Source organism: Podarcis melisellensis (genome assembly GCF_964234715.1).
Source record: "Podarcis melisellensis genome assembly, chromosome: 16".
Lineage (NCBI taxonomy): Eukaryota > Metazoa > Chordata > Lepidosauria > Squamata > Lacertidae > Podarcis > Podarcis melisellensis.
Window position 1 is genome coordinate 13,868,495 of NC_138533.1, and position 27,888 is coordinate 13,896,382.

The 27,888-nt window shown below is 48.2% G+C and overlaps 2 protein-coding genes and 1 long non-coding RNA gene across 10 annotated transcripts; 2 read left to right on the top strand and 1 right to left on the bottom strand.

Annotated features, from left to right (window-relative positions):
* The first annotated feature begins 462 nt into the window (after positions 1–462).
* On the top strand, positions 463–13,757 carry TSGA10IP (testis specific 10 interacting protein). Of its 2 annotated transcripts, XM_081891584.1 has the most exons (8): positions 463–674; positions 2,310–2,471; positions 4,542–5,274; positions 7,145–7,364; positions 8,558–8,725; positions 10,162–10,261; positions 10,927–11,051; positions 13,577–13,757. In XM_081891584.1, the coding sequence occupies exons 1-8, from the start codon at positions 525–527 to the stop codon at positions 13,620–13,622; spliced, it is 1,704 nt and encodes a 567-aa protein (XP_081747710.1). In that variant the 5' UTR covers positions 463–524; the 3' UTR covers positions 13,623–13,757. The 2 variants fall into 2 exon arrangements, with proteins under 2 accessions (XP_081747710.1, XP_081747711.1); XM_081891585.1 differs by lacking the exon at positions 10,927–11,051.
* Positions 6,680–16,628, bottom strand: LOC309358829. Its single transcript, XR_014163649.1, has 3 exons — positions 16,520–16,628; positions 15,906–15,944; positions 6,680–6,922 (listed from the first exon to the last, which is right to left on the bottom strand). It is a non-coding gene; the product is annotated as an uncharacterized lncRNA (long non-coding RNA).
* CATSPER1 (cation channel sperm associated 1) lies at positions 14,419–27,375 on the top strand. Of its 7 annotated transcripts, none has more exons than XM_081891665.1 (12): positions 14,419–14,975; positions 20,378–20,602; positions 21,258–21,371; positions 22,051–22,210; positions 22,513–22,604; positions 22,988–23,131; positions 23,328–23,391; positions 24,043–24,115; positions 24,837–24,894; positions 25,476–25,566; positions 26,373–26,487; positions 27,207–27,375. In XM_081891665.1, exons 1-12 carry the CDS (start codon positions 14,684–14,686, stop codon positions 27,234–27,236), a joined length of 1,458 nt encoding a protein of 485 aa, XP_081747791.1. In that variant the 5' UTR covers positions 14,419–14,683; the 3' UTR covers positions 27,237–27,375. The 7 variants fall into 7 exon arrangements, with proteins under 7 accessions (XP_081747791.1, XP_081747792.1, XP_081747789.1 ...); XM_081891666.1 differs by lacking the exon at positions 14,419–14,975 and adding an exon at positions 16,014–16,545; XM_081891663.1 differs by lacking the exon at positions 14,419–14,975 and adding an exon at positions 16,684–17,130.
* Positions 27,376–27,888: the final 513 nt, after the last annotated feature.

Genomic DNA, 27,888 nt, shown 5'->3' on the forward strand with positions numbered 1-27,888 from the left:
GGTTGCTCCAACATTAAATATTAAAAAACTACCTTATAAAGGGCTGCCTTCAGGTGTCTTCTAAAGGATGTATCTCCTTGGCTCAGAGGTCACATAACTCCATACCCTCTGATGAGAATAGGGATGTCCTACCATATCCTTTCAACATTTCTCTGATGAAAATAGGGACATCTTAAGGGAAACCAGGACATTCTGGGATCAAATCAGAAACTGGGACGGCTTCTGTAAATCTGGAACTGTCCCTGGAAAATAGGGACAATAGGAGGGTCTGGAGTAGGGTTGTCCATTTTTCCCGATTTTCCTGTTTTATCTTTTGTAAACCGCTCTGAAGTGGTTTTTGTTTTGTGTTTTTTTTACAATCAAGCGTTGTATAACTTTTATGAAATAAATAAAAATGAAAACCCCTGGCTGGGGAGAGCCATGCATTGTTCCGGAAGCTTGCCACTCAGGCTGTTCTGGAAGTAGGCCGGTTGCTGTGGTAACTGAAAAGCTGATGCGTCCCCTTCCATGTTGTCGTGGGCACCATGTTGAACCCTCATCGCCACTCAGTGCTGACCAATGCCTGTGTCAAGCCCTCAGTGGACCCCATTAACCGGATCGCCGGCACCATCTATGAGCCAAAGGGGCGGGTGCGGCTTTTGGGCCTGATCTCAGAGAGCTCCCCTCCACAGCAGGTAGCTTGGAGAGGGCAATGGGGGTTTCTTGCTTCCATAAACGGAGGCCATACTTCACACACACAACAAGATTAGCACTGTTTTAATATGCTCCTTCCTTAGGCACTGTACAGACAAAGCGGTGAAGTCACGGTTTCTCTATCCAGTGATACTTGGTGTGAGGAAAATTTGGCCTTCCGTGGTTAAACTACAACGTCCATCAGCCCTAGCAAGCATGGCCAATGGCCTGGGATTATAGATGTTTTAGTTCAGCAATATCAGCATGGCCAAAATGCTTCTGTGCCCCTCATATACTTTCCAAGCGTGTTTCCCTTGCTACTGGGGGTGGGTGGTCTGCCTCACAGGGACGTGTAAGCCTTTGAAAACCAGAGAGAAGTATTGTGAATGTGTCTACCAAGGCCACACCAACTGCCAGGTGCGGCCATGCCACTGGCATGCAGCCCCCAGACACCCACCCACCTGGCCCTTGGAAGTCAGAGGGTTGCCTGCTCCTAGCCAGAGAGTGATGGGGCCCAGGTGAATGATGGGAAATTCTCAGTCGGTCTGCACGGAAATCATTGTTCCCCTTGGACTTGATCTCGTAACTTGTACCAGAAGTTGTATGGCGGGGAGGGAAAGGGTGCAGAATGCAAGTGAACACGCATGCCTAAATATCTCTATTTTTAAGCCTCCGTTTCACAGTGTGCCAGTCTGTAAATTGCACAGTTCAAAGCAAAAGCACGCTGCACATTGCTTAATTTACTTTGAAATGTGGTAAGGCAGTCCCTGCTGCAATTAGGGCTTGCTGGATTTGTCAGCTTACCAGTTCCCAAAAGGAGAGGCGCTAAAAAGTTTTAACATGATTTGGGAATTCAAAATATATTGCTTGGTTATATTGATTTAATTTAGTTTGGATTGGTATGTAAAATGTGTGCGAAATTGCATAGAAATCATGACAAATGATTGCCAAGTACTTGAAGTTGTATATTATATATTAATATTGTTTTTATTTATTATTATTATTATTATTATTATTATTATTATTATTATTATTATTATTTAACATGACTGACATTTTCAGAAGGTAAAATTAAAATTCATTGGTTTTCCTAAAGCAATTTATTCTTTGCTTCTTCATAAAATGTAGACTTACCAAGCTAAATGTTGTCCAGTCACAAAAATAATAGCAGATTTGAATCCGTCACACCCAAAAAGGTATTTTTAAGGCTCCTCACTGAAGAAGTTAACAAAAAGTAAACTTCACCCTGTAAAAGGATACATCCTACTGCTGTATTTAGGAGGCCTCATTCTGCTGAGTGGGGTCCTGGGCTTCTGCCCCAAAGACCTGCCCGGATGGTACCACTAGAATCACTGCAGTCATCCCAGTGGTAAAACCGCCGCTGGAAAAACACTGTGTTTTACCAGTGTTTCCTGGCTCCTAGGATTTTGGGTGGGCCCTCAGGCATGACATTCTTGGCTCCCCACCCCAACCTGGAAGAGCAAACTGGGGGATCTCTTATGTCCCAACTGATCTTCTCTGTGCAAAGTGTGGTTTGGTTTAGACGGTGGGCCCTCTGCTGGGCTCAGGATCCTGGTGCCCAAATGCATGTCTCTGGAGCCAGCCTTGGTGCTATAAAATATCTCTGTGTGACTCAGGAGGACTACCTGGATGCTGGTGATGGGATGCTGATCTGCATGAAGCGGGCAAAGAAGAGAGGCCCTCACCCCGCAAGGAAGCCCTGCTGGGAGCCTGAGGAAACAGTCCCAAATGCCAACAGCATCTCAGACATAGACCCAGAGCAAGAACTGAGCAGGCAAGTTGTTGCTGTGGGCTTTAGGGGGGTCCCATCCACAGCACACATTTAAAGTATTCCTATACTGCTGTAAGGGATGATCTAAACCACTGAGCCTCTTGGGCTTGCCGATCAGAAGGTTGGCGGTTCGAATCCCCGTGATGGGGTGAGCTCCCATTGCTCGCTCCCTGCTCCTGCCAACCTAGCAGTTCAAAAGCACGTCAAAGTGCAAGTAGATAAATAGGTACCGCTCCGGCAGGAAGGTAAACGCCGTTTCCGTGCGCTGCTCTGGCGTCGGTGTTCCGTTGCGCCAGAAGCGGCTTAGTCATGCTGGCCACATGACCTGGAAAAACTGTCTGTGGACAAATGCCGGCTCCCTCAGCCTGTAAAGCGACTTGAGCACCACAAACCCAGAGTCATCTGCGACTGGACTTAACGGTCAGGGGTCCCTTTATGTTTTTATACTACTATAACAATTGTTGCTTCCCCCAAAGAATCTCGCAACTGTAGTTTGTGAAGGGTGATGTGAGGGGTCTTCTAACAACTCTCAGCGCCTTTAATAAGCTACAGTTCCCAGGATTCTTTGGAGGAATCCTAAGTAAGGAATCCTAAGGATTCCTAAGTAAGGAATCCTATGTAAGGAATCAGGTGCCTTCAAGGGAAATGCACCTGATTCAGAGCAGGATCTGTTTGTGCTTATCATTTGAAAGGAGCATTTTTACAATTTACACAGTTCAAAGATGGAGTTAACTCTTTATTAGCAAAAACATGATCCCCCAAGACTTGGGGTTGCATGCCAGGCCTAATAGAGCAGCACATTCCCAGTGGTCTTCCTCCGTGAAAACCAGTTGCCGAGACTATGCCTCCTCACAGCCTTCCCTTCCACTGCAGGGCTTTTCCCAAGCAATCTGAGACTGCGGCTGCAGGCAGCCAGCCTACCTCTCCTCCGCCCTTTTCATGCCTCTCTGGGTTCTGGGAAACAAGTGGGGAAGGGAGATTGTCGCATCAGGAAGGGGAGACAGCTGTGATACTTCTTCAGCAGGACTCATCTCTGTCCCTTCACCTCCCTCCTCTCCTGCTTCAGCTTCTTCCTCTGACGCTGGACTTCTCTCTGCCAAAGACTCTCCCTGCTCACTAAGCCCTGTTACCTCTCCAGCTTCCGGGAAACTCTTCTTCCCAGTCCTCTCCCTCCAACCACTCAACATCGTCCCATCATCGCCCCACAGGCTGTGAGACTTCTTCTCTGAGTGGTTCCCCTGCTGGTTCTTCCCACCATTCCTCTGCACCCAACCAGTCCATGACATAGAATAGCAGAATTGTAGAGTTGGAAGGGACCCTGAGGATCATCTAGTCCAACCCCCTGCAACGCAGGAATATGCTTCTGTCCAATACGGGGATCGAACTAGCATCCTTAGCATTATCAGCACCATGCTTCAACCAACTGAGCTATCCAGGTTCACGAGTGAAATGTGCATCAGATGCTGTAATTGTACTGCAGTTCTTTAAAATTCTCTTTGCCACTAAGCCAAAGCCCTTCAATAGCACCTGTCTCCGTAGTTGTGTCACACACCCACTGGTGTGATTGGAAAGTAGCAGGATGTGCCCCCCAAAAGAGAATGCCAGTGAAAAATCAGTTGCGATTCTGTGTGCCGTTTTACAGTGGAGGAGCAATAAATGGAAAGCACTAAAACAGGGGTCAGCAAACTTTTTTTGGGGGGGGGGGAAATGAACGAATTTCTATGCCCCCCAAAATAATCCGGAGATGCATTTTAAATAAAAGCACACGTTTTACTCATGTAAAAACACCAGGCAGGCCCCACAAATAACCCAGCAATGCATTTAAAATAAAAGGATACATTCTACTCATGTAAAAACACACTGATTCCCTGACCATCCGTGGGCTGGATTTAGAAGGTGATTGGGCTGGATCCGGCCCCTGGGCCTTAGTTTGCCTACCCATGCACTAAACGCTGCTGGTCTGGAAGTGTTTTGATTATCCAAATCAAAGTTGGGAAGGAGGGTTCCAAAACTGGGAGGTGGGGAGACCAAGTTTGTGTCCAATCTGAGTGTTGCTGCTTCCCCCCCCCCCAGGCAGCACCCAGTACCTCCCACTCCAGATGTCAGCAATGCCTCACCAAGCCCTACACCAGTTCCCGCATCTGCCAAGCAATCTCGACCGGGTTCCTTTCCCTTCCATTGGATGTGGGAGAGCATCTCTGTCAACGGCCAGGCCATGTACCAAGACCGGCTCCTGGAGAAACCCAAGAAGAAGAGGTCCCCTCAGACTTCTGTCACCACCTTCCGTGAGCCTCCATGCACACCAGAGCCGGGGAACCCGAGAGCCGGCAGCCCTAAAGACGGCCATTGCTCGAAAGACCCCAAGCCCTCGAATGGTGTCCCCGAGGATCCCTGGCCCAGGTGCCAGAAGTGCCACCGCCAAGTGGGCCTGGCCCCCGGGAGCTCCCTCTTGCCTCTCTACTGGAAGATGGACTCCCGGCAGGAGGCTCGGAAACGGCAGATGCGCCAGGAGCGCCACCGCTGGCTGCAGCTCACCCAGGAGCTCCTGAGCCTGGAGGATCAGGGCCCCAGGAGCAACAAGCGCTTCTCGCTCAAGCGGCTGGAAGAGAAACTCCGAGCGGAGCTCCTCTGCCTGGCCACAGAGCCCGAGGAGCCTGCTCCCCAGAGGGAGGCGAGGAGAGCCAAGGGTCGGGCCCATACCGACAGGGAAGAGCAGCTGACCTTCCAGCCCACCATCAACCGCAGGATCCCCAATTTCAAGAGTCTCCAGAGGCGCTTCCAAGAGCAACTGGAGCAGAGGAAGGATCAAGGTGGGGAGCCGTCATTCATTGATAATGGGCAAGGGAGGGGGGCATAAGGTCAACATTAAGGATGGTATCCAACTAAGTCCGACAAGTGAGTTGTTGTTGTTATAAGGGGGTAAAACCTGCTCCTTTTCCCTTATGAGGTATTCCAGAGCCCATATAGAGTCCTTAAGTGGGTTCCCTATTAGTAGGAAAAATAACAGTCAACTAGAGTAAATTTAAAAGCAAAGCGGCTAGCAAGCCTGATCTTTATTCAGGGAACTGTTGCAACAGGGTCCCCACTCACCACACACAGGAGGGAGGAGAACTCTGAACAGTGGTGTGCAAGCCCATATATAGACTTTTGAAATTGCCCACCCTGTAGCCCAAGACCACCCCCCCCAAACATCATACATGCATCACAGAAGGAGGCGGTCTACAGCAGAAATCCTGTTTGCCAGGATACCTGATAATGGTCACTGATTGCATTACAGTACCTGGGCAGCTTGGCCATTCTTTTGTGATGGTTAATACTTTAGTTCCTGGATCCAGGTCACAGGCTCACCTTAGTCCTACACAAATGCGCCCTTAAAACAGGATTTGCAAGCAAAAAGACAGTGGGAAGGCTTTCCCCATTTGCCTCCTTTACTGCAGAGGAATATTTGAGGTCATTGAGAGATTCAAACCCGAAGCCTTTTTGCTGGGGATAATTGGAGAGGAAATCAAAAGGGGAGATCAAACACTCTTTCAGTACGCGACAGTGGCTTCCAGAACTCTAATAGCGCAGAACTGGAAGACATAAAAAATCCCAACTATAAACAAGTGGCAATCCAAACTATTTGATTATTTAGAGTTGGCAAAAATGACACAGAAAATAAGAAATCAAAAAGACATAAAGTTTAACAAAGAATGGAATAAATTTATGACATACATGGAAACAGAGGTAAAAAAATCTAAAAATCACAGTAGGTGTGACGTAACACTTGTGATGTAAAGAGTTTTTTGAGGAAAAGAAACTGCAGATAAAAAATCATACAATATATTCTGAAACCGAGATGAAGGGAAGTCAATTAGTGTTGTGTGTTATTTAGTAAATGTAAGTTAATTTGTTGGTATCTTATGTTAGGAGATGTTTTTTCTTTTGTTTTCTTTATTATTATTTCTCTTTTTTTATAACAAAAAAAATTCCTTCCTGTAGCACCTTAAAGACCAACTAAGTTAGTTCTTGGTATGAGCTTTCGTGTGCATGCACACTTCTTCAGATACACAGGAATTTTTTTTGTTTTGACTATGGCAGACCAACACGGCTACCTATCTCTTTTTTTATGTATTTATTTTTTGTGTGTATGTGTTATGTATGTTTCTTTCGTTTGTTTTAATGTTTGATGTAGCAAAACGAATTAAAATCAATTAAAAAAAAGAGAGAGAGAGAGTCAAAATGGCTTCAAGATTGTTCTCCTATACCGTTTCAGACACATGGTTCATGTAATTAGATATGTGTGCATTTATGAACATTTATTCTGTATTTGAGACCTTAAAATTCTTATAACATTATTATTACTATTATTACATTTATAACCTGCCTTTCCCCCTAATGTGTGCTGGCCTCTCTTTCTTTTCTCTCTTCCCCACTCTCTGTTTTCCTTTCTTTGCTTTTTCTCCTTTTTTCTACAGACTGGATTATAAGAGCAATCATTGTCATTTAAAGTTTACTCGTAATCCGGTGTATCCTTGTAAACGGTCCAGTTCCTGTTTGGATGTTTGTCTCTATTGCTGTTGTTGTAGTTTCCATAAAAAATATTTTAAATTAATCAATTAATATGCTGCGAAGTGACGATATGTGGGCAGGCAGGTTGGGACAGGTCATGTTAATGCCTCTTTGCTCTCCTCCGCCCAGCAAAGCTGACCATCTGTAAGCCTTTCCGACTTCACTCCACGGGCAGCTCCCAGCAATTCTCTGGAGAAGAGGACAAGCAGGACCTAGAAGACCCGTATTACGAGGTCCGGCGGTTGTATGGGGTTGACTGGAGGGCCCATTCTTGCCCGGACTTTGGTCCCCCCATGGTTGCTCCAGTGATGCACACCAAGACCTCTGACAAGCGGCAAGAGGCCAACAGGTAAGCAGGGCACCTGGGGAGGGGGGTGGCCGTTCCAGAGTCTTTGTGCTATTCTTTCCCGCAGTCCAATGAGGGGTAGGTTGCAAAATTTTCAGCTAAACATTAAAACAAAGAACCCCAAAAGCTGACAGTTGCTAAGTGAAAGCTAGGGATGGAGGAGAAATTTAATTCATTTTGTGTTTAAAGAGGAACCTAATTCGCCATTTCTGAAACAGGAAACAACACTCCCCGCCCTCCCCCCACCTTTGAAATACAGTACACACTTCCCAAAATTTTGCAGTTCACTTCTGCAGCTAAGTAATGTGTAGAGAAATGCACACACTAACATACAGTGTACATAAAAATGTCCATCTTAGTGAAAATAAGACAAAAATGTGATTTATTGGGGAGAATTGCTTTGCAAAAATGCATATATTAAGCAAAACTGCAAGTAGGTACAATTGTACCTCAGAAGTCAAACGCCTTGCGAGTCAAATGTTTTGGCTCCCAAACCCGGCTTGGCAAACCCGGAAGTAAGTATTCTGGATTGTGAACGTTTTTTGGAACCCGAACGTCCAACGCAGGTTCCGATTGGCTGCAGGAGATTCCTGCAGCCAATCAGAAGCCGCGCCTTGGTTTCTAAACATTTTGGAAGTCGAATAGACTTCTGGAACGGATTCCGTTCAACTCCCGAGGTACGACTGTATGTCTATATTAAGGGGGGAAATCATACTAAAATGCTGGTGAATCTTCACCTTTTTTAAAACAAAAATCACAAACTGATGTGGAAAAGTGGAGAACGGAACTTCAGGTAGGAAAAATGAGAGACTGCAATGGACAGAATTGCTCATCCTTGAGACACCGTGTTTACCGAGTGTTCATTCATCCAGTCTTTACTGATATGATGATACCACAGTCAGCATGCATCCAGCACGGCACTCATCCCAGTTTGCTTGCAGAGCACTACACATCTTCATTATTCGTTGCCCTCACCCTTTGCATCCATTTCCCCATCGCTTTCCTCCCACCGCTAAAAAGTCGGCCTCTTTTCTAAAAGTGACTTTGCTGCACTCGGGTGACAGAGCCCTTCAATCCCCTTTAGCCAACCTACATTCCTGGCCTGCACTTGGACACAACGCCAGCCTGCCTGGAGGACCCCTTCACCCTCACCTCCAGAGGTTTCCCCATGCCTGAGGTTGGCCTCTTTTTGTTAGGATGCTCTTGCTAGAGTGGGAGAGGCAGGAACGGAAGGAGAAGCGGCGAGCCGAGCTGCGCAGGGCGAAGGAGCAGCAAGTGCAACGGGAAGTGGCCAAGTGCTTGGCGACGTACCAGACCATGGACCACCCCTCCGTGTCATTGCAAAGAAAACGGGAGATACTCAGGTAACATGCCGTGAGGTTTCTGCAAAGTCCCTCAGGGCTGTGGGGCAGAACAGGGGCTGCATATGACCATACCTTGAAAGTGTGGGACTGTTAAGGATATTAGGAAAGTATATATTGATTAAATATGATCCTTCCACGCTAGTGAGTCATGTAGCAGAGCAGATTCCCCCAATACAGCAGTAAGCTAGTTTGCAGATTCGTTTGAATCTCTTTAGTTAAGCAATCTAGTCTCGCTTGCCCAGACTGGATTATTCCTGGCAAGTCCCCTTTGATCTCTCTTAAAAGAATCAAGACACAAGAGTCTTCAAAGTAACAAGAAGTTTACTCACATTCAGTTCACAGTATAATCCCTGAAGGCAGGCTTTATATTGTAATTACAGAACAAAGTGTGAGCTCATCCCATATGGAGACTGAGCCCATGTACTGCTGGCTGAGAGCCAGCAGACAGCAAAATACACTAAGAGAAGAAAATGGCATCAAGAGAAAGATGGCTGCGTGACTCGACTATTTTATGGAGTCAGCCAGAGTCATGCCCATCTGTCTGGTCACATGCAGGGGGAGGACGCTCCAGACCAGTGGAACAGGAAGTTATACTGGCTGGCGTAACATCCCCCTGCCTGTGTCCACTCTAGGGAAACAAGGAATGTTGTATTTGACTGCTCCAGTGGATTACATCCCACAAAAAGCACATTTGGAGCACATTCGCCGTCCCCAACGAACCCTGGGAACTGTAGCTTACCCCTCACAGAGCTACAGTGCCCAGGATTCTTGAGGCGGGCGGATGTGCTTTAAAGGTGTACACAGCCCGTTTTCTGGCTTGCACTCGGCTGCCAACTAGGGTTGTATCGAGGACTGCCAAAATTATTACCCAGCGGTCTTCATAAGGCTGGAAGGAGCAATTCTGCTCTTGAGCATGACAGAGGTTTCTGGGAAGATTATGGGTTGTTCATGGGCACGTTCCTGCTGGAGGAAAGTACTTAAGGAGGGCAACAGAGGAGAGCTGCTGAGGGGTGTGGCTTGGGTGAGGGGTGTGACCTCAGGAGGATCCCAAGGGCCATGCAGAAAAGCCTGGAGGGCCACATTCCTGGAATATTCTTCCTGGCAACAGCTTCCTCCTCCTTTCTGCAGCTACCTGACTTTTAAAATCTAGAGATGCCATTGGGGAGGATTGAACCTGGGTTGCCCAGACAGCTCAGTTGGCAGAGCATCAGATTTATAATCTGAGGGTCATGGGTTCAAGCCCAAAAGATTCATGCATTGCAGGGGGCTGGCCTAGATGACTCTCATGGTCCATTCCAACTCTATGATTCACACAAAGCAGGTGTTCCACTTACTTACAGAGGAACAGGCCTGGTTATTTACAGGTTGGGGTAGAGGGATCGGAAGAGGTCCCACAATACAGCAAAGGCCCACCAGCCTCTCACTTTGGTGTGCAGGAGGCAGGAGAAGCAGCGCATGGAAGAGTACACACTACAGCTGCAGGAGATGCAAGACCGCGTGGAGAGCAGACCTTTCTTGTTTGAGAGAGTCATGCAGGTGAAATGGGGGCCAGGGGGCTGGGGGGGAGGGGAGGGGACGCAATGGGTTATATAGCATAGCAGTTTCAATATTCAGTTCAGTGCAAGGAGACACAAGTTGGAGTTGTCCACTCGGCCTTGATTTATCAATGCGGAAAACCTTAAAGCAAAATAATAATTCTAAAAATATTATTTCAAGAAGCACTGATCTCAGGGTTCCCGCGAACAGTATCTTTCAGCCCTACATAAGCAGGAATGCTCTTAGAATGGCACACCTTGCCACGGAAGGCATTTCGCAAACAGGAGCTGCAACCAAAAAGGCCCTGCCGCAGATCAGCGCCAACAAGGCCTCATCTGTTTCGCTGTGTTTGCTGCCATGGGCACCTTTGGGAGGAAGAGCTGGCTATAAACAGAACAAATGTCAATGGGCAGGGACTTCCAGAGGGTAGGTGCTGGCCACACTGAAATATCACTTCCTTGCAAGGCGATCCAAGTTGCCTCCTGGCCTTTACCTGTAAAGGAAAAGACTTGCTGCTTTTGTTCTGGCAGAGCCAGCAAAATGGCAGCAGAGATAGCGAGAGAGCACAGCGTGTGGCAGTAGGGCCATTTGTACGGGTGTGTTTTTTTTAAACTACACTGCCTTTGGCCTGTCTGCGTCTCCACTCAAGCCTCTCTCCCTGCCAGGCCAACGCCCGCCAGGCTGTGGAGCGCCGTTTCTCCCAGGTCCTGGCCGCACTGGGGATCGACGAAGAAATGCTGTGGAAGCATGCGGTGCGGCAATCTGCTCGCAAGTCCTCGGGCAAAGCCATGTAAGGAAGGTTGAGAGGAAGAGGGTGGCTGGCTGGAGGCCTTCTCCTTCGTCCCCTGAGTGAAAACAGATATTTCCCCCTTGTTCATTTGGAAATCATTATGGACACGGGGTCTTTTCTGCATGCCAAACAAGGCCTCTAGCCCTGTGTTAGGATCATAGAATTGTAGAATTAGCAGGGATCTCGAGGGTCATCTAGGGCAACCCCCTGCAGTGCAGCCGTTCCCTAAAGAAGAGGAGCTTATGCACCCAGGATGGCCTGCTGGGACTCCCTAGCGCAGCCGCTCCCAGGCAGGCTCACCGTCAGTGCACCCCACTTGCAAAGAAAGAATCGGGAGCTCCATTTAATCTCCAGGTTGTTTATTGGGCACCAAGAGAGAGCAGAACGCAAAGCAATGGCTTCAAGTTACAAGGAAGGAGATTCCAACTAAACCTCTAGAAGAACTTTCTTATAGGGAGAGCTGTTTGACAGCGGAATGGACTCCCCTGGAAAGTGGTGGGCTCTCCTCCATCGGAGGTTTTTAAATGGAGGCTCGATTGTCAGGGATTCTTTAGCTGCCACTCCTGCATTGCAGGGGGCTGGACTAGAAGATCCTTGGAGTCCCATCCAACTCTAGAGTTCTATGATTCTATGAAATGCTGGTGTGCCCACTGGGGCTGATGTCAATTGCAAGCTATTGGTTTACTGTATTTTTTGCTCCATAAGACACACTCTTTCCCTCCTAAAAAGTAAGGGGAAATGTGTGTGCGTCTTACGGAGCGAATGCTGGCTGCGCAGCTATAGCTGAAGCCAGAACAGCAAGAGGGAGAGCTGCACAGCGCCTCTTGGTCTGCTGGCTTCCCAGCGAAGCAGGATGAGGGACGGAAGGGGCTCCATAAGGGCTCCCTTCTGTCCCACATCCTGCTTCGCTGGGAAGGCAGCACAACAAGAGGCGCTGCGCAGCTCTCCCTCTTGCTGTGCTGGCTTTAGAGGTAGCTGCGCAGCTTGCTCTGACTTTTCAGGGAGGTGGGAGAAGGGACGGAGGGCAGCCCATCAGTCCCTTCTCCCACCTCCCAGAAAAGCCAGCAAGAGCCGCTCTATCTTTAAAGAGCCGCACCGAGCGAGCGTGTCTGCGGCTCTTGCTGGCTTTTCTTGTTTTCCTCCTCTAAAAACTAGGTGCCTCTTATAGTCGGGTGCGTCTTACTGAGCGAAATATACGTATATATTTTACATGGGCCTGTGTCCTGTAAAGGCCCAGAGGATTATGGAGAGAAGACAGTGGGGTGGCTGCTGCCCCAGCTTTTGCTTTGCAGCACACATGCCATGTAAATGAAACAAGGGGTAAGGCAGAGGGTTCCTTGCCTGCTGCCATCTGAAAAGCTTATTTGGGTGGCCTGGGTACAGTGGCGTAGCGAGGGTTGCCAGCGCCTGGGGGCTTTACAGAGTGGAGTTGGGAGGGAGGGAAACAGACAGAGTACTACACATGCACATTCAACTGCCTAACGGCATCTGCATCACCCAGGAGATCACAGCTGCAGAGATAAGAAGAGTCACTATGTTGTCTGGAGAGATTACTTCCTGGTTCACATGGAGTAGACATTTTCAATGGAGCTGGGTGTCAGAAGTGTGCAGCTATATTGAGGCAGCACCGGGTGTTGACATTTGGCGCCCATAACAATTTTGCACTCAGGGCAATTGCCACTGTGTCGCCACCCCACGCTACGCCACTGCCTGGGTGGGACACAAGGGGTGTGCAGGCATGGGGAGTGGATTTGTGTGTGTGCATTCATGGAGCTCCCTGGAAAGCCCTTCTTTCAGGAGGCCATGTGTCCTGCTTTGCAGAGGACAGCCCTCTCTTCTCTCTGTTGGAAAGGCTGCACAGTCGATGTCTCGATTAAAAACAGTCCATGCTTTAAGCCAAGGTTGGTTTAAAAAGCTGGGGCCTTGAAAGGTTGCCCATCAAACATTAGTACTTGGACAGCAGTTCTGGCCTTTCTATATACAGTAAACCCTCGGGTTACATTACTCTTGAGTAACATAAACTTCGGGTTGCGAAAGCAGCAAACCCAGAAATATTTTTCCAGGTTTCGCCACTCGCGCATGCACAGAAGTGCTCTATCGCGCTGTGTACGTGCGCAGAAGCAGTGCCTCTGGATATGGGTTTTTGGGGGTGTGCACGGACCCCCGGAATGAATTAAATTCGTATCCAGAGGGTCCACTGTAGTCAGCATCTGGTTGGCCATTGTGAGCACAGAGTGTTGGGTTAGATGGGCCATTGGCCTGATCCAGCAGCTGGCCCTTTTAATTCTCATGCGCAGGCACACAGTTCACCTGCTCGCTGTCCTATTCCCCACTATGGCGAGGTGTATTGTACTTCTGTTCACACTACAGAAATTATTTCTGCATGCGAGTTGTTACCTACAAAATTAGCAGATGCAAATTTTATGTGCATCAGCACCCTCTTTCATCTTGGTTTTTTAACATTTTTTGGTAATGCACACCTGATGCCTTGCCCAGGACCTTCTCAGACCTGTGGTGTGTTTCAGGCGTAGGAGGACAGAATCTCTGGAAGATCTCCCAGAATCGACCTGAAAGCAAAGCCTGGCAGGCAGAGAAGAAAGAGAGAGAGAGAGAGAAAGAGAGAGGGAATCTTGCAGCCAGATGTGCACCTTCTGGACCTGTAGTCACGAGGCATCTAGAAATAAAACTAGCTTTGGAGACGAGAAAGACTCAGCCTGCTCTATGAGGGGGTTGACCTGGGCAGTTGGAAATGGCGCTTGGTGGTGATGAAAGGTGGGGAATCCTTTTCAGCTTGAGGATCACTTTCCCTTCTAGGTAACATTCCAGGGGCCACATGCCTGTGGTAAGTAGGGCCAGGGGCAAAAGTGGATGGAGCACTCATGAAAGCCGCTTGTGTTTTGTCTCGCGAGATCACAAAACGAGCGTCTAGTTTCGTCCTCACATGCAGGCGCAACAGCTTGGGACCAAAAATGCAGCATCCCAATTTTGATCCCCATGATGTTGGAGGGTGTGTGAGTACAGTACTGTGTTGCCAACCAGTTTCTGAAACTTTCCCCGCCTTCTTGTAGAGTTTGGATTTCATATCCCGCTTTATCACTACCCAAAGGAGTCTCAAAGCGGCTAACATTCTCCTTTCCCTTCCTCCCCCACAACAAACACTCTGTGAGGTGCGTGGGGCTGAGAGACTTCAGAGAAGTGTGACTAGCCCAAGGTCACCCAGCAGCTGCATATGGAGGAGCGGGGAAGCGAACCCGGTTCACCAGATTACGAGTCCACCGCTCTTAACCACTATACCACACTGGCATTGGTTTGCTTTTCTGTTATTGGTTATGATTCCCTACATGGTCAGTTTGGGGGAAAAAAGGTAAAAATAAAATGTGGAGAGGGGCAGGGGATCTGTGGCCTGGGCCTTAGGCTCCATAGACTGTCTGCTAACACCACCGCCTCTGGCTGCCTTGGCATCCTTTGCCTTGCCTCACGATGGCATCACAAAGAGCTGCCAAGGCTCCCCATTCGGAAGCCTGGGGCCTTCCGTGTTCCAGGTTCGCTACAGGCCAGACTGGAGAAGCCGACTGGGAGGACATTTCTAGGCCGGCGCGTCTGAGCCACGAGGGCTCCTTCAGTTCGCCACCATGAATTACCTCACCGTGCCCGCCATGTCCTCTGTGCCTCAGATGGAGAAAATGCTGCAAGTCCCGACCCAGGAGCAGGGCCAAGCCCAGGGTGCAGGCACAGGAATACCTGGGACTTCCAGCCTTGGGCCTGGGTATTCACCCTCAGCCCACCCAGAGCCTTCCATGGTCCTGGCTGTCACCTCCATGTCGCCCTTCATGAAAGGGTCCAAGAGATTCAGCAGGAGCGGCAGGGGCAGCAGGAGGTCAATGCAAGGATCCAAAACCGTACACACAGGAGCGAGAGTCAAAAGTGAGGGGGCAAATTCCAGGGGTGCATTTAGACTTAATGTTATTGTGGCGGGCCTCCCCACCTGACCCATTTTTTGACAGCCAAGTGTATTATTACTTAACTTCCTTCAAAATGGGGGGAGCCAGCATTGCTGCTTTTTCTAGGATCTGCTTTATACTGAATTGGACCACTGGACAGGGAGCCCAGGGCTGTCTGCATCAGGAGTGGGGAGCCTTTTCTAGTCAGGGCCCCAAATCCTTAGCTCCCCAAACCCTGGCAGGCCAGCTGGAGGAGCCACCTGTCAGTCACCTGGCATCCCTATGATGTCAGGCAATGCCACGCTTTGAAGCAGTGGTGCCAACTTGAATAACATATTGGGGGGCAGATAAACCCTGTGCCCAATCTTAGCCATAGAGGTACCTAGTGCTGATGAAGGGTTATTCCCCCACCCCCACCCCACTTTTTATCCCCCAAAACAGCTCTGTGAGGTTGACTGGTCTCAGAAGCTGTGACTGGTCCAGGGCTACTCTGAATTCTTAAAGCTAAAAAGGGACTTGGAGCCAACTCTCCCCAAGCCCAAGTTTGTAGGCATCACACCAAAGCAACAGCAGCTGGCTTCAAAATTATGCATTTGCCTGCTTGAGCATATTTTTAGGACCTGCTTTATTTCTGTGACATTATCATTATCATTATTATTATTATTATTATTATTATTATTATTATTATTATTCCGCCCTATACCCAGAGGTCTCACGGCAGTTCACAGAAGAGATCAACCTAAGTTGCTTTAAATTGCTTTTCAATATTGCGTTTTAATTATAACCTGCCCTGGTACCTTGGGGTAAAGGGTGGATTAACAACCACCACCATTCCTTTTTTTCTGAGGGTACTCAAAGGTATGCAGTATTGGCACCTTCCCCCCCAAAAAAATGTTTAAAGTGTGGCACTTACTGTAACAACTTCATTGTGTGTACCAACACCTTCCCTTCCCTAAAAAAAAATCAAAAAACACTGACAACAACAAGCACAATAATCATAGGTGGGGAGTTTTACCCTCCAAGTCATCTGAATTAAGCACTCCTGGTTTAATTCTAAAATATGGTATAAGTAGCCAGGAGCCGCTTCCTCTCTTGTCCTAGCAGAGCTCTAGGACTTACTCCAGTCTCAAGGGCTGTAAGAAACAAAGTTGAAGGTTTGTGCCCAATCCCAGCTCTCTTGCCCTCCAGCAACCCTGTTACAAATTCCTTGCAAAATGAAGTCCAAACGTGGCTTTTATTAGGTGGGTGGGGGGCACAAAGGGACCTGCGCCCCTAGGAGTTGCCGGCGCCTCTGCTTTGAAGCCCCCATTTTCACAAAACAAAAAAACGAGCGTCTCTTGGCCTTCTGTTCACACGCACATGTGAGAATTCAGGACCAAAAAAAAAAGGAGCGTCCCAATCTGGGTCTCCAGCATGTTGGAAGATTATGAGTACAGTACTGTGTTGCCAACCAGTTTCTAGAAGCAAATCAAACACTTTTTGCAGAGGGATTGGTTTGCTTTTCTATTATTGGTTCTGGTTTCTTACATGGTATCTGTCCAGACGTAGAAAAGGTCAGTTGGGAAAAAAGGTTAAAAAAAATGTGGAGAGGGGCAGGAGATCTGTGGAGTGGGCCTTAGGCTCCATAGACTGACTGCTAACACCACCGCCTCTGACTGCCTTGGCATCCTTTGCCTTGACTCACAATGGCATCACAAAGAGCTGCCAAGGCTCCCCATTCGGAAGCCTGGGGCCTTCCGTGTTCCAGGTTCGCCACAGCCCAGACTGGAGAAGCCGACTGGGAGGACATTTCTAGGCCGGCGCGTCTGAGCCACGAGGGCTCCTTCAGTTTGCCACCATGGATCACCGGTACCTCACCGTGCCCGCCATGTCCTCTGTGCCTCAGATGGAGAAAATGCTGCAGGTCCCGACCCAGGAGCAGGGCCAAGCCCAGGGTGCAGGCACAGGAATGCTTGGGACTTCCAGCCTTGGGCCTGGGTATTCACCCTCAGCCCACCCAGAGCCTTCCATGGTCCTGGCCGTCACCTCCGTGTCGCGCTCCTTGAGAGGGTCTAGAAAACACCCGAGAAGATTCAGCAATCAGAGCAGCAGGTCGAGGAGAAGTTCCAAGAATGCACCTGGAGGGATGAGAGCCAAAAGTGAGGGGGCGATTCCAGGGGTGCAGTTTGACTTTACATAGGTGCAGCAGACCTTCCCACCTCCCAGACCATTTTTAGATGGCCATGTGCTTTATACCGAACCGGACCCCTGGCCATCGAGCTCAGGGCTGTCTCTGTCAGGAGCGGGGAGCCTTTTCTAGTCAGAGCTCCAGATCCTTAGCTCCCAAAAAACCCTGGCAGGATGGTTGGAGGGGAAGTTTACATGGAGATTGGTCTGTTGGCAGAGTAGCTAAATTGCCGCTAGGAAGCCAAATCATGCGCAAGACTGACTCTTTTATTGAAATTAAAACAAGGTTTAAAATATTCAAAGCTTTCACTTGCAGAACACGTAGCTAAAGAAGAATATATTTACGTTCACATGCTTATCCAAGCATGGGACTTGTTTTGTCCTCTTACCGTATTTATTCAATTCTAATGCGCCATCGAATCTAATGTGCACCTCAGTTTTCAGAACCTTGAAACCAAAGTGGATGGATGGATGGATGAACAGATGGATATATCTGTCTGTCTGTCCATCTGTCTATCTGTCTGTCTGTCTGTCTGTCTGTCTGTCTGTCTGTCTGTCTATTGGTGAATGTAAATGTGCCATTGAATCTAACGCGCACCTTAGTACTCGCAACATAATTTGGCCAAAAAAGTGAACATTAGATTCGAGTAAATTCGGTAGTTGAAGATTCTTCCATAAACATTCAAACTAACTCTGTCTTTCTGTCTTTCCAGTCCTTGCACTCAGCCTTCTGTACATTACCCAGCTAACCCAGGCAGCTCCTTCCAAGAGGTTTCCACTTTTCTCTTCTAGCAGACTTCTCCTTACTGCTTCTTTGGGAGAACATCAGATTCTGTACTTCTTTTTGACACATACATTCAGAGAGAAACATTAGCACTCTTCTCCTCTATTGCATAGCAGACCCTCCAAGTGTCCCTATTTTCCAGGGACAGCCCTGGATTTACAGAAGCCATCCCGGTTTCAAATTTGATCCTGGAATGTCCTCATTTCCTTCGGACGTCCCTATTTTCACTGGAGAAATGTTGGAGGGTATGGAGTTATGCAAGCCAAGGAGGTAAATAACTACGCAACCTTTAGAAGACTTCTGAAGGCAGCCCTGCATAGGGAAGTTTTTAAATGTTCAATGTTTTATTATGTTTTTATATATGTTGGAAGCCACCTAGAGTGGTAGGGGCAACCTAGGGGTGGGGTATAATAATAATAGGCTGTCCCGATTTTCATCAGAGAAACGTTGGACGATGTGTTGCATTTAGAGAGTTCTCTCTTTTCTTCAGTGTTCATGGAGATGCAGCCATTACAGTCAAGTCAGTCACACACACAAAACAAAATGGAGAATGTAATAAGATGTCTCCCGTGTGAACAGAATTAACCAATCACATGAGAGTTACTGGGAAACATTCCAGAATTAAACACACATTCATACATTTAAGCATTCCCCATTTCAGTAAATTAAATCACTGTACTTAACATGGTTTCCTCTGGAGGAGGAGGAGCTCAGCTTAATTCCAGGAATGATTACTGTACTTGGAACTGTGGGACTTAGTCCCCAACATGGGTGCTGTAGGGAGGTATGTAAGAAGGGATTTATTTCTTTCCCACCCACAATTTGTTACATTCAGCGGGAAAGCTCAGTTGGTATAATAATAATAATTTATTATTTATACCCCGCCTATCTGGCTGGGTTTCCCCAGCCACTCTGGGCGGCTTCCAACAAAATATTAAAATACAATAGTCCTTCAGATATTAAAAGCTTCCCTAAACAGGGCTGCCTTCAGATGTCTTCTAAAAGTCTGGTAGTTGTTTTTCTCTTTGACATCTGGTGGGAGGGTGTTCCACAGGGCAGGCGCCACTACCAAGAAGGCTGTTATGTACTGAGTTGAATAGGATCCAAACTGCAGCAGTCTGATTGGTCCTAGAACAATAGGATCCAAATTGCAGCAGTCTGATTGGTCCTAGAACAATAGGATTCAGAATGCAGCAGTCTGATTGGTCCTAGAACAATGCAGCAGTATGATTGGTTGGCAGGAACCACCCAATCATGCTCCAGAATTCAGTAGAATTCCAGAATTAGCCAATCATGTGCAGCCCATTGTGTAAATAATGTATATAAAGCAGATACTTTGAGGGGACTTTCATTCATTCCTCCTCACCACTATGAGCTGAATAAAGAGCATGAAATTACTTTGCGACTCTGAGTATATTTCAAAGGTCCTCTGCCTGGTTCCCTGTAACTTGGCTTCTCGCAGGGAGGGAACCGCCAGAAGGCCCTCAGCGCTGGACCTCAGTGTCTGGGCTGAACGATGGGAGTGGAGATGCTCCTTGAGGTATACTGGACCAAGGCCGTCGTGCTGGAACAGCATGAAACTCTTGATCAGGGGTTGGCAAGGTTTACCTCACCTGGGCCGGTTCACTGTAGTGGAGATCCCTCCGTAGGCCAGATTGTGTCTGTGCGTGATTTCTGGCGTCTGCGCAGATGTGATTTCCGGCGCTGCAGAAGCGAGTTCCTGTGCTGCGCTGGTTTAGCAGGCGACTCGGTATGGGAGCAGCTCGTGGGCTGGTTAAACAACCCTCATTGGCTGCTTGTGGCCCATGGGCCTTAGGTTGCCTACCCCTGCTCTTGATCTCAGGGTTGTGGGTTCAACCCCCATGTTGGGCAGAGAGATTCCTGCATTGCAGGGGGGCTGGACTAGATGACCCTCGTGGTCCCTTCCAACTACAATTCTATGATTCTGTTACACTGCAGTTTGGCTCCTGACAAAAACTGAATTATCCGCATTGCCACTTGCTATGGTGAACATTTACATCATTTAATTACAAAATCACTCTCATTATCATTACATTAGTCCATTACCAATAATACTGACTGGATAATTTCTGTTCTGGGCAAGGAACGAATAAGCAAACATAGCAAATCTCACCTCCATTCCCTTTCTCTTCTGGATTCTCCAACGTCCCTTGGAATCATAGAATCATAGAAGTGTAGAGCTGGAAGGGACCCTGAGGATCATCTAGTCCTCTGCAATGCAGGAATGTGCCGCTGTTGCATACAAGGATTGAACCTGCAACCTTGGCATTGTCAGCACCACACTCTATCCAACTGAGCTATCCAGGCCCTTGTTGCAGGGGACAACCTCATGTGGTCTGAGAAACTGGGTGAGGGGAATGACTGCCTCCTCTGCCCTCACCCTCAAACGATTCTTCCTCCCTCTCTCACTCTAGCAAAGCCGGCCCGCCAGCGTCGCAAGAGGAAGCACAGACGAATGACGCTGACAGAGATGGTGGTGTATGCCTGGCAGAAGATCCACCCGCACCTCGTCTTGCTGAGGGAGATCATCTACCACTTGACTCAGTCTTTCATCTTTGACTTCATAATCTGCTCGGTGGTGGCCATCAACACCGTATTGCTGGTGGCTCAAACGTTTGCGGTGGTCGAAATTCGGGGAGGTCAGCCCGCAGGAGAGGCGTTTCTTTCCTCAGAAATAATCCTGCTCCATAGACTTCTTCTGAATGCTGGGTAGTAACCAGAGCATGCTCTGGTTTCAGTAAGGCCAGGGGCTTCAGTCCTGCCCCAAGGAGAACTTCTGCTCCCAGATTGACAGCTGGCCCTCAGGAGAGATCCCCACAGCTGGAAGCCATATTGACCCAAGGGCCTTATATCTGCAGAATAAGGCACTGACCCTTTCAGGAAGCAACACTAGTCAGTGACTACCTATCCCCAATAGAAACCAGCCAGTTGCTTCAGAACCTTGCTGAGACCACTTCAGAGTTTGGCCTTGCCTTTAGGGCAGCCTTTCTCAACTTGTGGGTCCCTAGATGTTGTTGAACTACAACTCCCATCACCCCTAGCTAGCAAGGCCAGAGCTCAGGGGTGATGGGAGTTGTAGTCCAACAACATCTGGAGACCCACAGGTTGAGAACCACTGCTTTAGGGGCATTATCTGTGGTCCTGTACCCACACCTTTATCTTCTGTGTAGATTCAACCAGGGACTACTGCCCCCACTCCCCACTCAGGCAATTCACCTTCTTCAGTGGTGGGCAGCTCCACAGATCACAACAGCTTTCTTCATGGTTCTCTCTTTCTCTCCTCCCTTGCAACAGAATGGTTCTTTTCTGCCATGGATCCTGCCTTCCTTTCTGTCTACGTGTTAGAGGCCGTCCTCAAGCTCATTGCGTTGGGCTGCGAATATTTCCGCGACCCGTGGAATGACATTGGTGGGTCTTTTTGCAGTGCGGGTATGAACAGGTGTTGACGCCAGTTCTATGTTTCTAGAAAAAGAGGTGCCGGAACCCACCATGGACGCCTGCCTTGTTCTCTTATCATGGCAATGGCGCCCACCAGAGAGGTCCCAGAACTGAGTTTCGGCAAGTTCAAGCTGAGAGAAAAAGCCCTAGCTCATACCAAGGGATTCCAGGGCAAACTATTTAATTAGCAGACTGCCTGAGAATAGCAACATGTGCAGAACTAACAGCAGACCCTTCTCAAAAGATGAGAAGGTTGGTACAGTGGTACCTCAGGTTAAGTACTTAATTCGTTCCGGAGGTCCGTTCTTAACCTGAAACAGTTCTTAACCTGAAGTACCACTTAAGCTAATGGGGCCTCCCACTGCTGCCACGCCACCAGAGCACAATTTCTGTTCTCATCCTGAAGCAAAGTTCTTAACCCAAGGTACTATTTCTGGGTTAGCGGAGTCTGTAACCTGAAGCGTATGTAACCCAAGATACCACTGTACTAAGCAAAGTACTGTACTAAACTAAGTGTTGTTGTTTTCTCTGGAATGCCCATAATGTTACACTAGTTGTATAAGCTTAATGTTGCTCAGCTGACAGTCTGAAGCACCGTTTCATGTGGGTCTGCCTTAATTTCTCTGTTTCCTCTTCTTCCCTTTGCCAGATTTCTTCATTATGTGCATGACGGTACTGGATTTTCTGCTCCCCTTGCTCATCTCCTCCAGACAAGGCAACCGCGGCAACAAACTCACGCTCTTCCGGGTCCTCAAAATCTGCAAGGCTGTCCGTGCTATCCGCGCCATCCGCTTCCTGCTCACCCTCCGGTTAGCGCCCAAATTTCTAGCTGGGGGAGGGAAGGGGAATGGAAGAGCTCCTTAGCGCCTCCAGGTAGTCAGTATTTCGCAAGAGGGCTTCCAGGACCCTTCCGTCCTGTACCTTGAAAGCATTCTTCTCTCACTGTGCACAAAGAATATTTGGAACTGTAAATTGCTCAATAAATGGGTCATCTGGAGGAATCCATAGCAACTTCCCAGGTTTTAGGTGGGGTGCGGGACAGAAGAATTGACAGCGACTGACCTTACAGCCCTACCTAACTCTCTGCTTCTTTACTTGCTTTTCCACATAGAGTGATGCAGAACCTCAAGGAAGTTACAAGCACTTTTTTGCTTTCCTGCGAGTCCATCGGAGCCATTATTCTCCTCATGTTCTGTTTCCTCTGTATCCTCCCAGGAAATAGCAGAATGGAGAGGGAAGAATCCAGGTGCACTGGTGCCCATTGGGACTGGTAGGGCAGAAGACAGGGAGGCCAGCAGTAGGTGGCGCCAGAGCCAATGAGAGACAGAGGCCATTAATTCTCGTTTGGTCCCCGTCCTCCTCCTCCTCCCTGCTGAGCTCTAACAAGGGCAACACTGAGACCTGCCTTCTTCCGCTCCCCAAAATTTTACTGTTACTGATTTCTGTCATGTCATCCTATGACGAGTGAATTTCACAGGTTAATTACAAATCCTTGGAAGAGGCAAAGGGGTGGCGTTCTCTCTCCCGCGATCCTGCATTTCCAAGGCTCCTTGTTTCGTTCCTTAGCCCTGCCTTCCACCTGTCAGTTATGTCTTCCGTGGTGCTGCGTGACATGTTCCATGAAGCTGACGAAAAACACTTTGGAGACCTCTTCAACAGCATCTTCACACTTTTCCAGCTCTTCACTTTGGATGACTGGTCCCTCATCTACCTTACCTGTCAAGAAGCAGGTGAGGGAAGAGGATCCTTGTCAGGGGGGTACATAGAACTTAGCACAATTTTTAGCACAATCGGTTAAAAAAAACCCAACCCACCCAACCTCATGTCAAGATTGAAGAGCAAGACAATAATTGGGTGGAGATTTCCTGAAAAGCCCACCCCTAGGCAGCATTATCACTCACAGGCCCCACGTGTATTTCTTTCCAGGTGCCTGGTACATCATCATCTTCCTGATTGTCTACATCCTTCTGGAGTACTTCTTGCTTCTCAAGTAAGTATAGGCTCCTCAGGCTTTTGACTTACTGGAGAGGATCTTGGATGGGAGGTCAAGGGATGGTTTGTTGATTTATTACATTTATTATATCATGCTTTTCCTCCAAGGTGCTCAAGGTAGCATACATTGTTCACTGCCCGCCCACACCACCACCACCCTGGAATTTTATCCTCACAATATCCCTGTTAGGTATTGTCAGGGAACTGCCATTGGAGCCAGAGGCGGAGGGAAGGCTCCAGAGGCATGCCGGAGAGGGTCCCAGTAGGGAGAGAGGCAGCCCATCTGCTGGAGAAGGAAATCAGCATAGCACCAGTGGAGAAGGGGGGCAGATGGGGGAATCGGCGAGGGGGCTCCATGACTCCTCGCCGGAGACCAGCGGGGAGAGCACGGGTCCTCCGCTGCCCACACCCTCCCTGCGCAGAAGACTTCCGCGCAGGGAGAGTAGGAGGAGACTTGGCATCAAAGAACTTCTTTGCTGGAATAAGTTCAAGAAACGCCCACTGACGCATTCTGCCAGCGATTGAGACAGCCACGGATGGGTGGCTGTCCGGACAGAAAGGGTTCACCCAGGTAACCCAGCCAGGTGTGGCGACAACTTACGCACGAGCAACCCCTAGAACCATTACAGGTATACACTTTCTCTTGCAGCCTGGTGATTGCAGTCCTGGTTGACAACTTCCAGATGGCTTTGGTGAAGCGTCAAGAGCTCAAGAGGCAAAAGGTCAGCACAGCTCCCATTGGTGTACCCAGGATTCATGATGGGTGGGGCTGGACACCCACCTGTCATCATCCTCTGTCTGGTTCTGTCTAGTAGATTCAGAATGAAATGTCTCAACAGTTGTTTTAAACTTTCTTTTGGTCTCAAGTGCTCAGAAAAAATTGTCAAAATTTTTCTACAATATATAAAAGGTAAAGGTAAAGGGAACCCTGACCATTAGGTCCAGTCATGAACGACTCTGGGGTTGCGTGCTCATCTCGCTCTGTAGGCCGAGGGAGCCGGCGTTTGTATTCAGACAGCTTCCGGATCATGTGGCCAGCATGACTAAGCCGCTTCTGGTGAACCAGAGCAACACATGGAAACGCCGTTTACCTTCCCGCCAGAGCAGTCCCTATTTATCTACTTGCACATGACGTGCTTTTGAACTGCTAGGTTGGCAGGAGCAGGGACCAAGCAACGGGAGCTCACCCTGTCACGGGGATTCGAACCGCCAACCTTCTGATCGTCAAGTCCTAGGCTCTGTGGTTTAACCCACAGCGCCACCCGCGTCCCTTCTACAATATATACTTTTAGTAAAATATTTATTTACTTGATTTGGGAGGGGGCAGCTGCCGCCCCTCCCCCCTGGCTATGCCCATGCAGACTGGGGGTTGACAGGGACTAGCTGGGGCTGCCAGGATGAGCATTCCAGTCACTGAGTTGTATTTCTTTCTCCAATTGACAGAAGTGGGTCGAACTGAAGGAGAGCAGTATCGCAGATGATGTTTTTGGCAAAGCAGCAGGTGACAAGAGTGTTTGGGGAGATGGGCAGCAGGCTTTGAGACTGGGCTCAGGCTTAGAACCTTTAATGCAGGGGTGAGGAACCTCAGGCCCGAATGTTGCCCTCCAAATATTTATATTAGCTCCTCGGACTTTCCCTGCAGGCCACACCTGCTCCTTGAGTGTGGTCCAGTTTGACCCACAAGGCCATTCCCCACCCACAAACCATGCCTATTTGCCAATCAGCTAACATCACATTAGCTGCCCTAGCTGTGCTGGTGAACCGGGGCGGGGTTTGGCCCAGTTTGGCTGAGTGAGCAGGCATGCATAACCAAAGCAAGCAGCTGTTGTTGTTTTTTGAAGGCATCATCTGCAAAAGGGACTTCTCCTTCAAGCAGCTTGCAAAATGCAGGCTCCTTTGTGTGCCCCACTCATCAACTGAACCTGAAATGAATGAGCCTAAGTTAGTTATGTCCGTTCAATTCAATGGATATACTCTGAGTAGGACGAACACTGATAACAACCTCAAGTTCAGAGGGAGGGAGATGATTCTTAACATTGAAGCCAAGCTATGCATGCTGGCAAGTCTTCTTTTGCCCTACAGCAGATAAGCCCCAAGCAAAAGAGGAAAAGGAGGAGGAATTATTCAGACGGACAGTCATGGGAAAATATGGCAGCCTTGAGTTGATGGACAGGTGAGGAAGCGCGGCAGCCAATAGATGAAAACGTATCTACTTGCAACATTTTTTTTAGCTTGCTCTTCAGCGGAAGAGAAGAAAACGGAGTTCCACAGAGGCTTACAAAGATCAGTACAGTGGTACCTTCAGTTACAAACCCCTCAGGTTACAAACGCTTCAGGTTACAAACTCCGCTAGCCTGGAAGAGTTACCTCGAGTTGAGAGCTTTGCCCCAGGATGAGAACGGAAATTGTGTGCCGGCGGCGCAGCGGCAGCGAGAGGCCCCATTAGCGAAAGCACGCCTCTAGTTAAGAACAGTTTCAGGTTAAGAACGGGCCTCCGGAACGAATTTTGTTTGCAACTAGAGGTACCACTGTAGTAATAAGGAAGACCTTCCCCTCAGACAACCAAAAGTGGCGGAGCAAAATAATTTAGCAGTAGAATAAACATTAGAATAAAAATGTTAAGAATATCTAAACAACATTTAAAAACAGTTCCAGCTAATAATTACAATGTTGCCAGGAACGGTATCTTTCAGTTATGAAATGCCTGGTTGAAAAGTAACAGTTTAACATCCCTCCTAAATGTTAATTATGAGGTGGACAGATGCATCTCACCAAGAAGAGCATTCCACAAGTAGGGAATCACCGCTGAGAAGACGCTGCTGCAAGTGAGCACCAGCCAGGCAGCACTTGCTCCAACAAGGCCTCCTCCACTGATTATAGGGCCTGAAATAGTTAATACTGTACTGGGGGAGATGCTCTTATCAGTACTTCTGTCCCAAGCTGTTTGGTACCCCCAATGATATTTCCTTCTTTGTCTAGGGAGTGGGAATATCTCTACTTCTACTTTCGACTAATGACAGCAATTGAGACAAACCAACAGCAGTTCCAGTCTCAGGCATCCACCACTGACAAGATATTAGACACTTTCTTTGAGGTAGGAACAGTGTTTGCCCCCCTCCCCCTAGAAAAAAGGGTGCCAGTATTCAGCATGAAATAGAGGGCTCTTGGGTACTGCCAGAGTATCGTCTCTCCCTCCCTAAGCCGGACAGAAGCTTTCCAGGCTTCGGGAAGGAGGTGCGACACTCTGATTTGAAAAAAGGTGACAGTACTGTGTACCAGCACATGCCACCAGGGCAAAAAACACTGGGTAGGAGAGTCCACTGAAATTAATCTCTTTTTCTCAGGCTTGCCTCCAATGAAGAGATGCTCTTTCTTTCCTCAAAGGAGCTCAATGAGATCAAGCTTAACCTCTTTGTACTCTTCATTGTTCAGTGGGGCTGGAGAGAATGAAATATATCCATTTCCTAAGGCAGGGACGGGAGATATGTGTGGGCCCTCCAGAGGTTACTGGACTCCAGCTCCCATCAGCCCCAGCCAGCATGGCCAATGACCTGGGAATGATGGGAGTTAGTCTAACAACATCTGAAGGACAACTTCCCACCTTTGCACTGAGAGCATAGACCAAAGGTTGCCAAACTTTTTTGCACCAGTGGGCACATTATGAATTTAGAGCAAGTGCCTTGAGTGAGGATTTTAATCCTGGTTTCTCAAACCTTAGTCCAACACCCTAACCATTATACCATGCTGGAATGAGTGGGATAAAGTGTAATAAATAATCCTGGATCTGACTTCTTTTTTAAACTCCATTTACAGACAGCTGAACATGATTACCTTTCCAAATGAAGATGTTTTCATGGTGTTCCCAAACTAGACTTCACCTGCTCCTGGAGGCTTCAGTTAAAGGGTCAAGATAGCTTGATGTTTTATTGATTTCTCACTTGTTTTATACATTGTGTTATGTTTATTAAATGACTTTTCATCTATCTGTTGAGCACAACTATATTTGCTGGGTTTGACATAAATAAGTTGCAGAATCTGTTTTGAATGCTTGACTTTGCCCCTCAGAGGACTGTAGCAGGGGCGCCGACTTATAAAAAATATTGGGGGGGCGGGGGCCCATACCGACTTATAAAAAATATTGGGGGGGCTCAAGACCTCCAAACCGCTGCTGCTGGGGGAACAAAAGGGGTGAGCCCCGGGCTGCCCCGACCTTAAGTGAACCTGTGAGGGCCCGCCCTTTGCAGCAGCCGATTGGCTGCCGCCGTGGGCGGTGAATATTAATGAGCTAGGGGGAATCCCCGCTTCTGGCTGGGCTGAGATTGTTGATGGGTCGAGAGCCCGCAACCCCACCCCCTCTCTAGATCGGGAGTGGCTTTGTTTTAACTCATTACTGAATGTATTTTAAAAGGTAACTATCGTCAAACAAGGAAAATAAAAAATACCAACATAATTTTGTGATTTTACAAAGCATAATATAACTAATAATTTTCTTAAA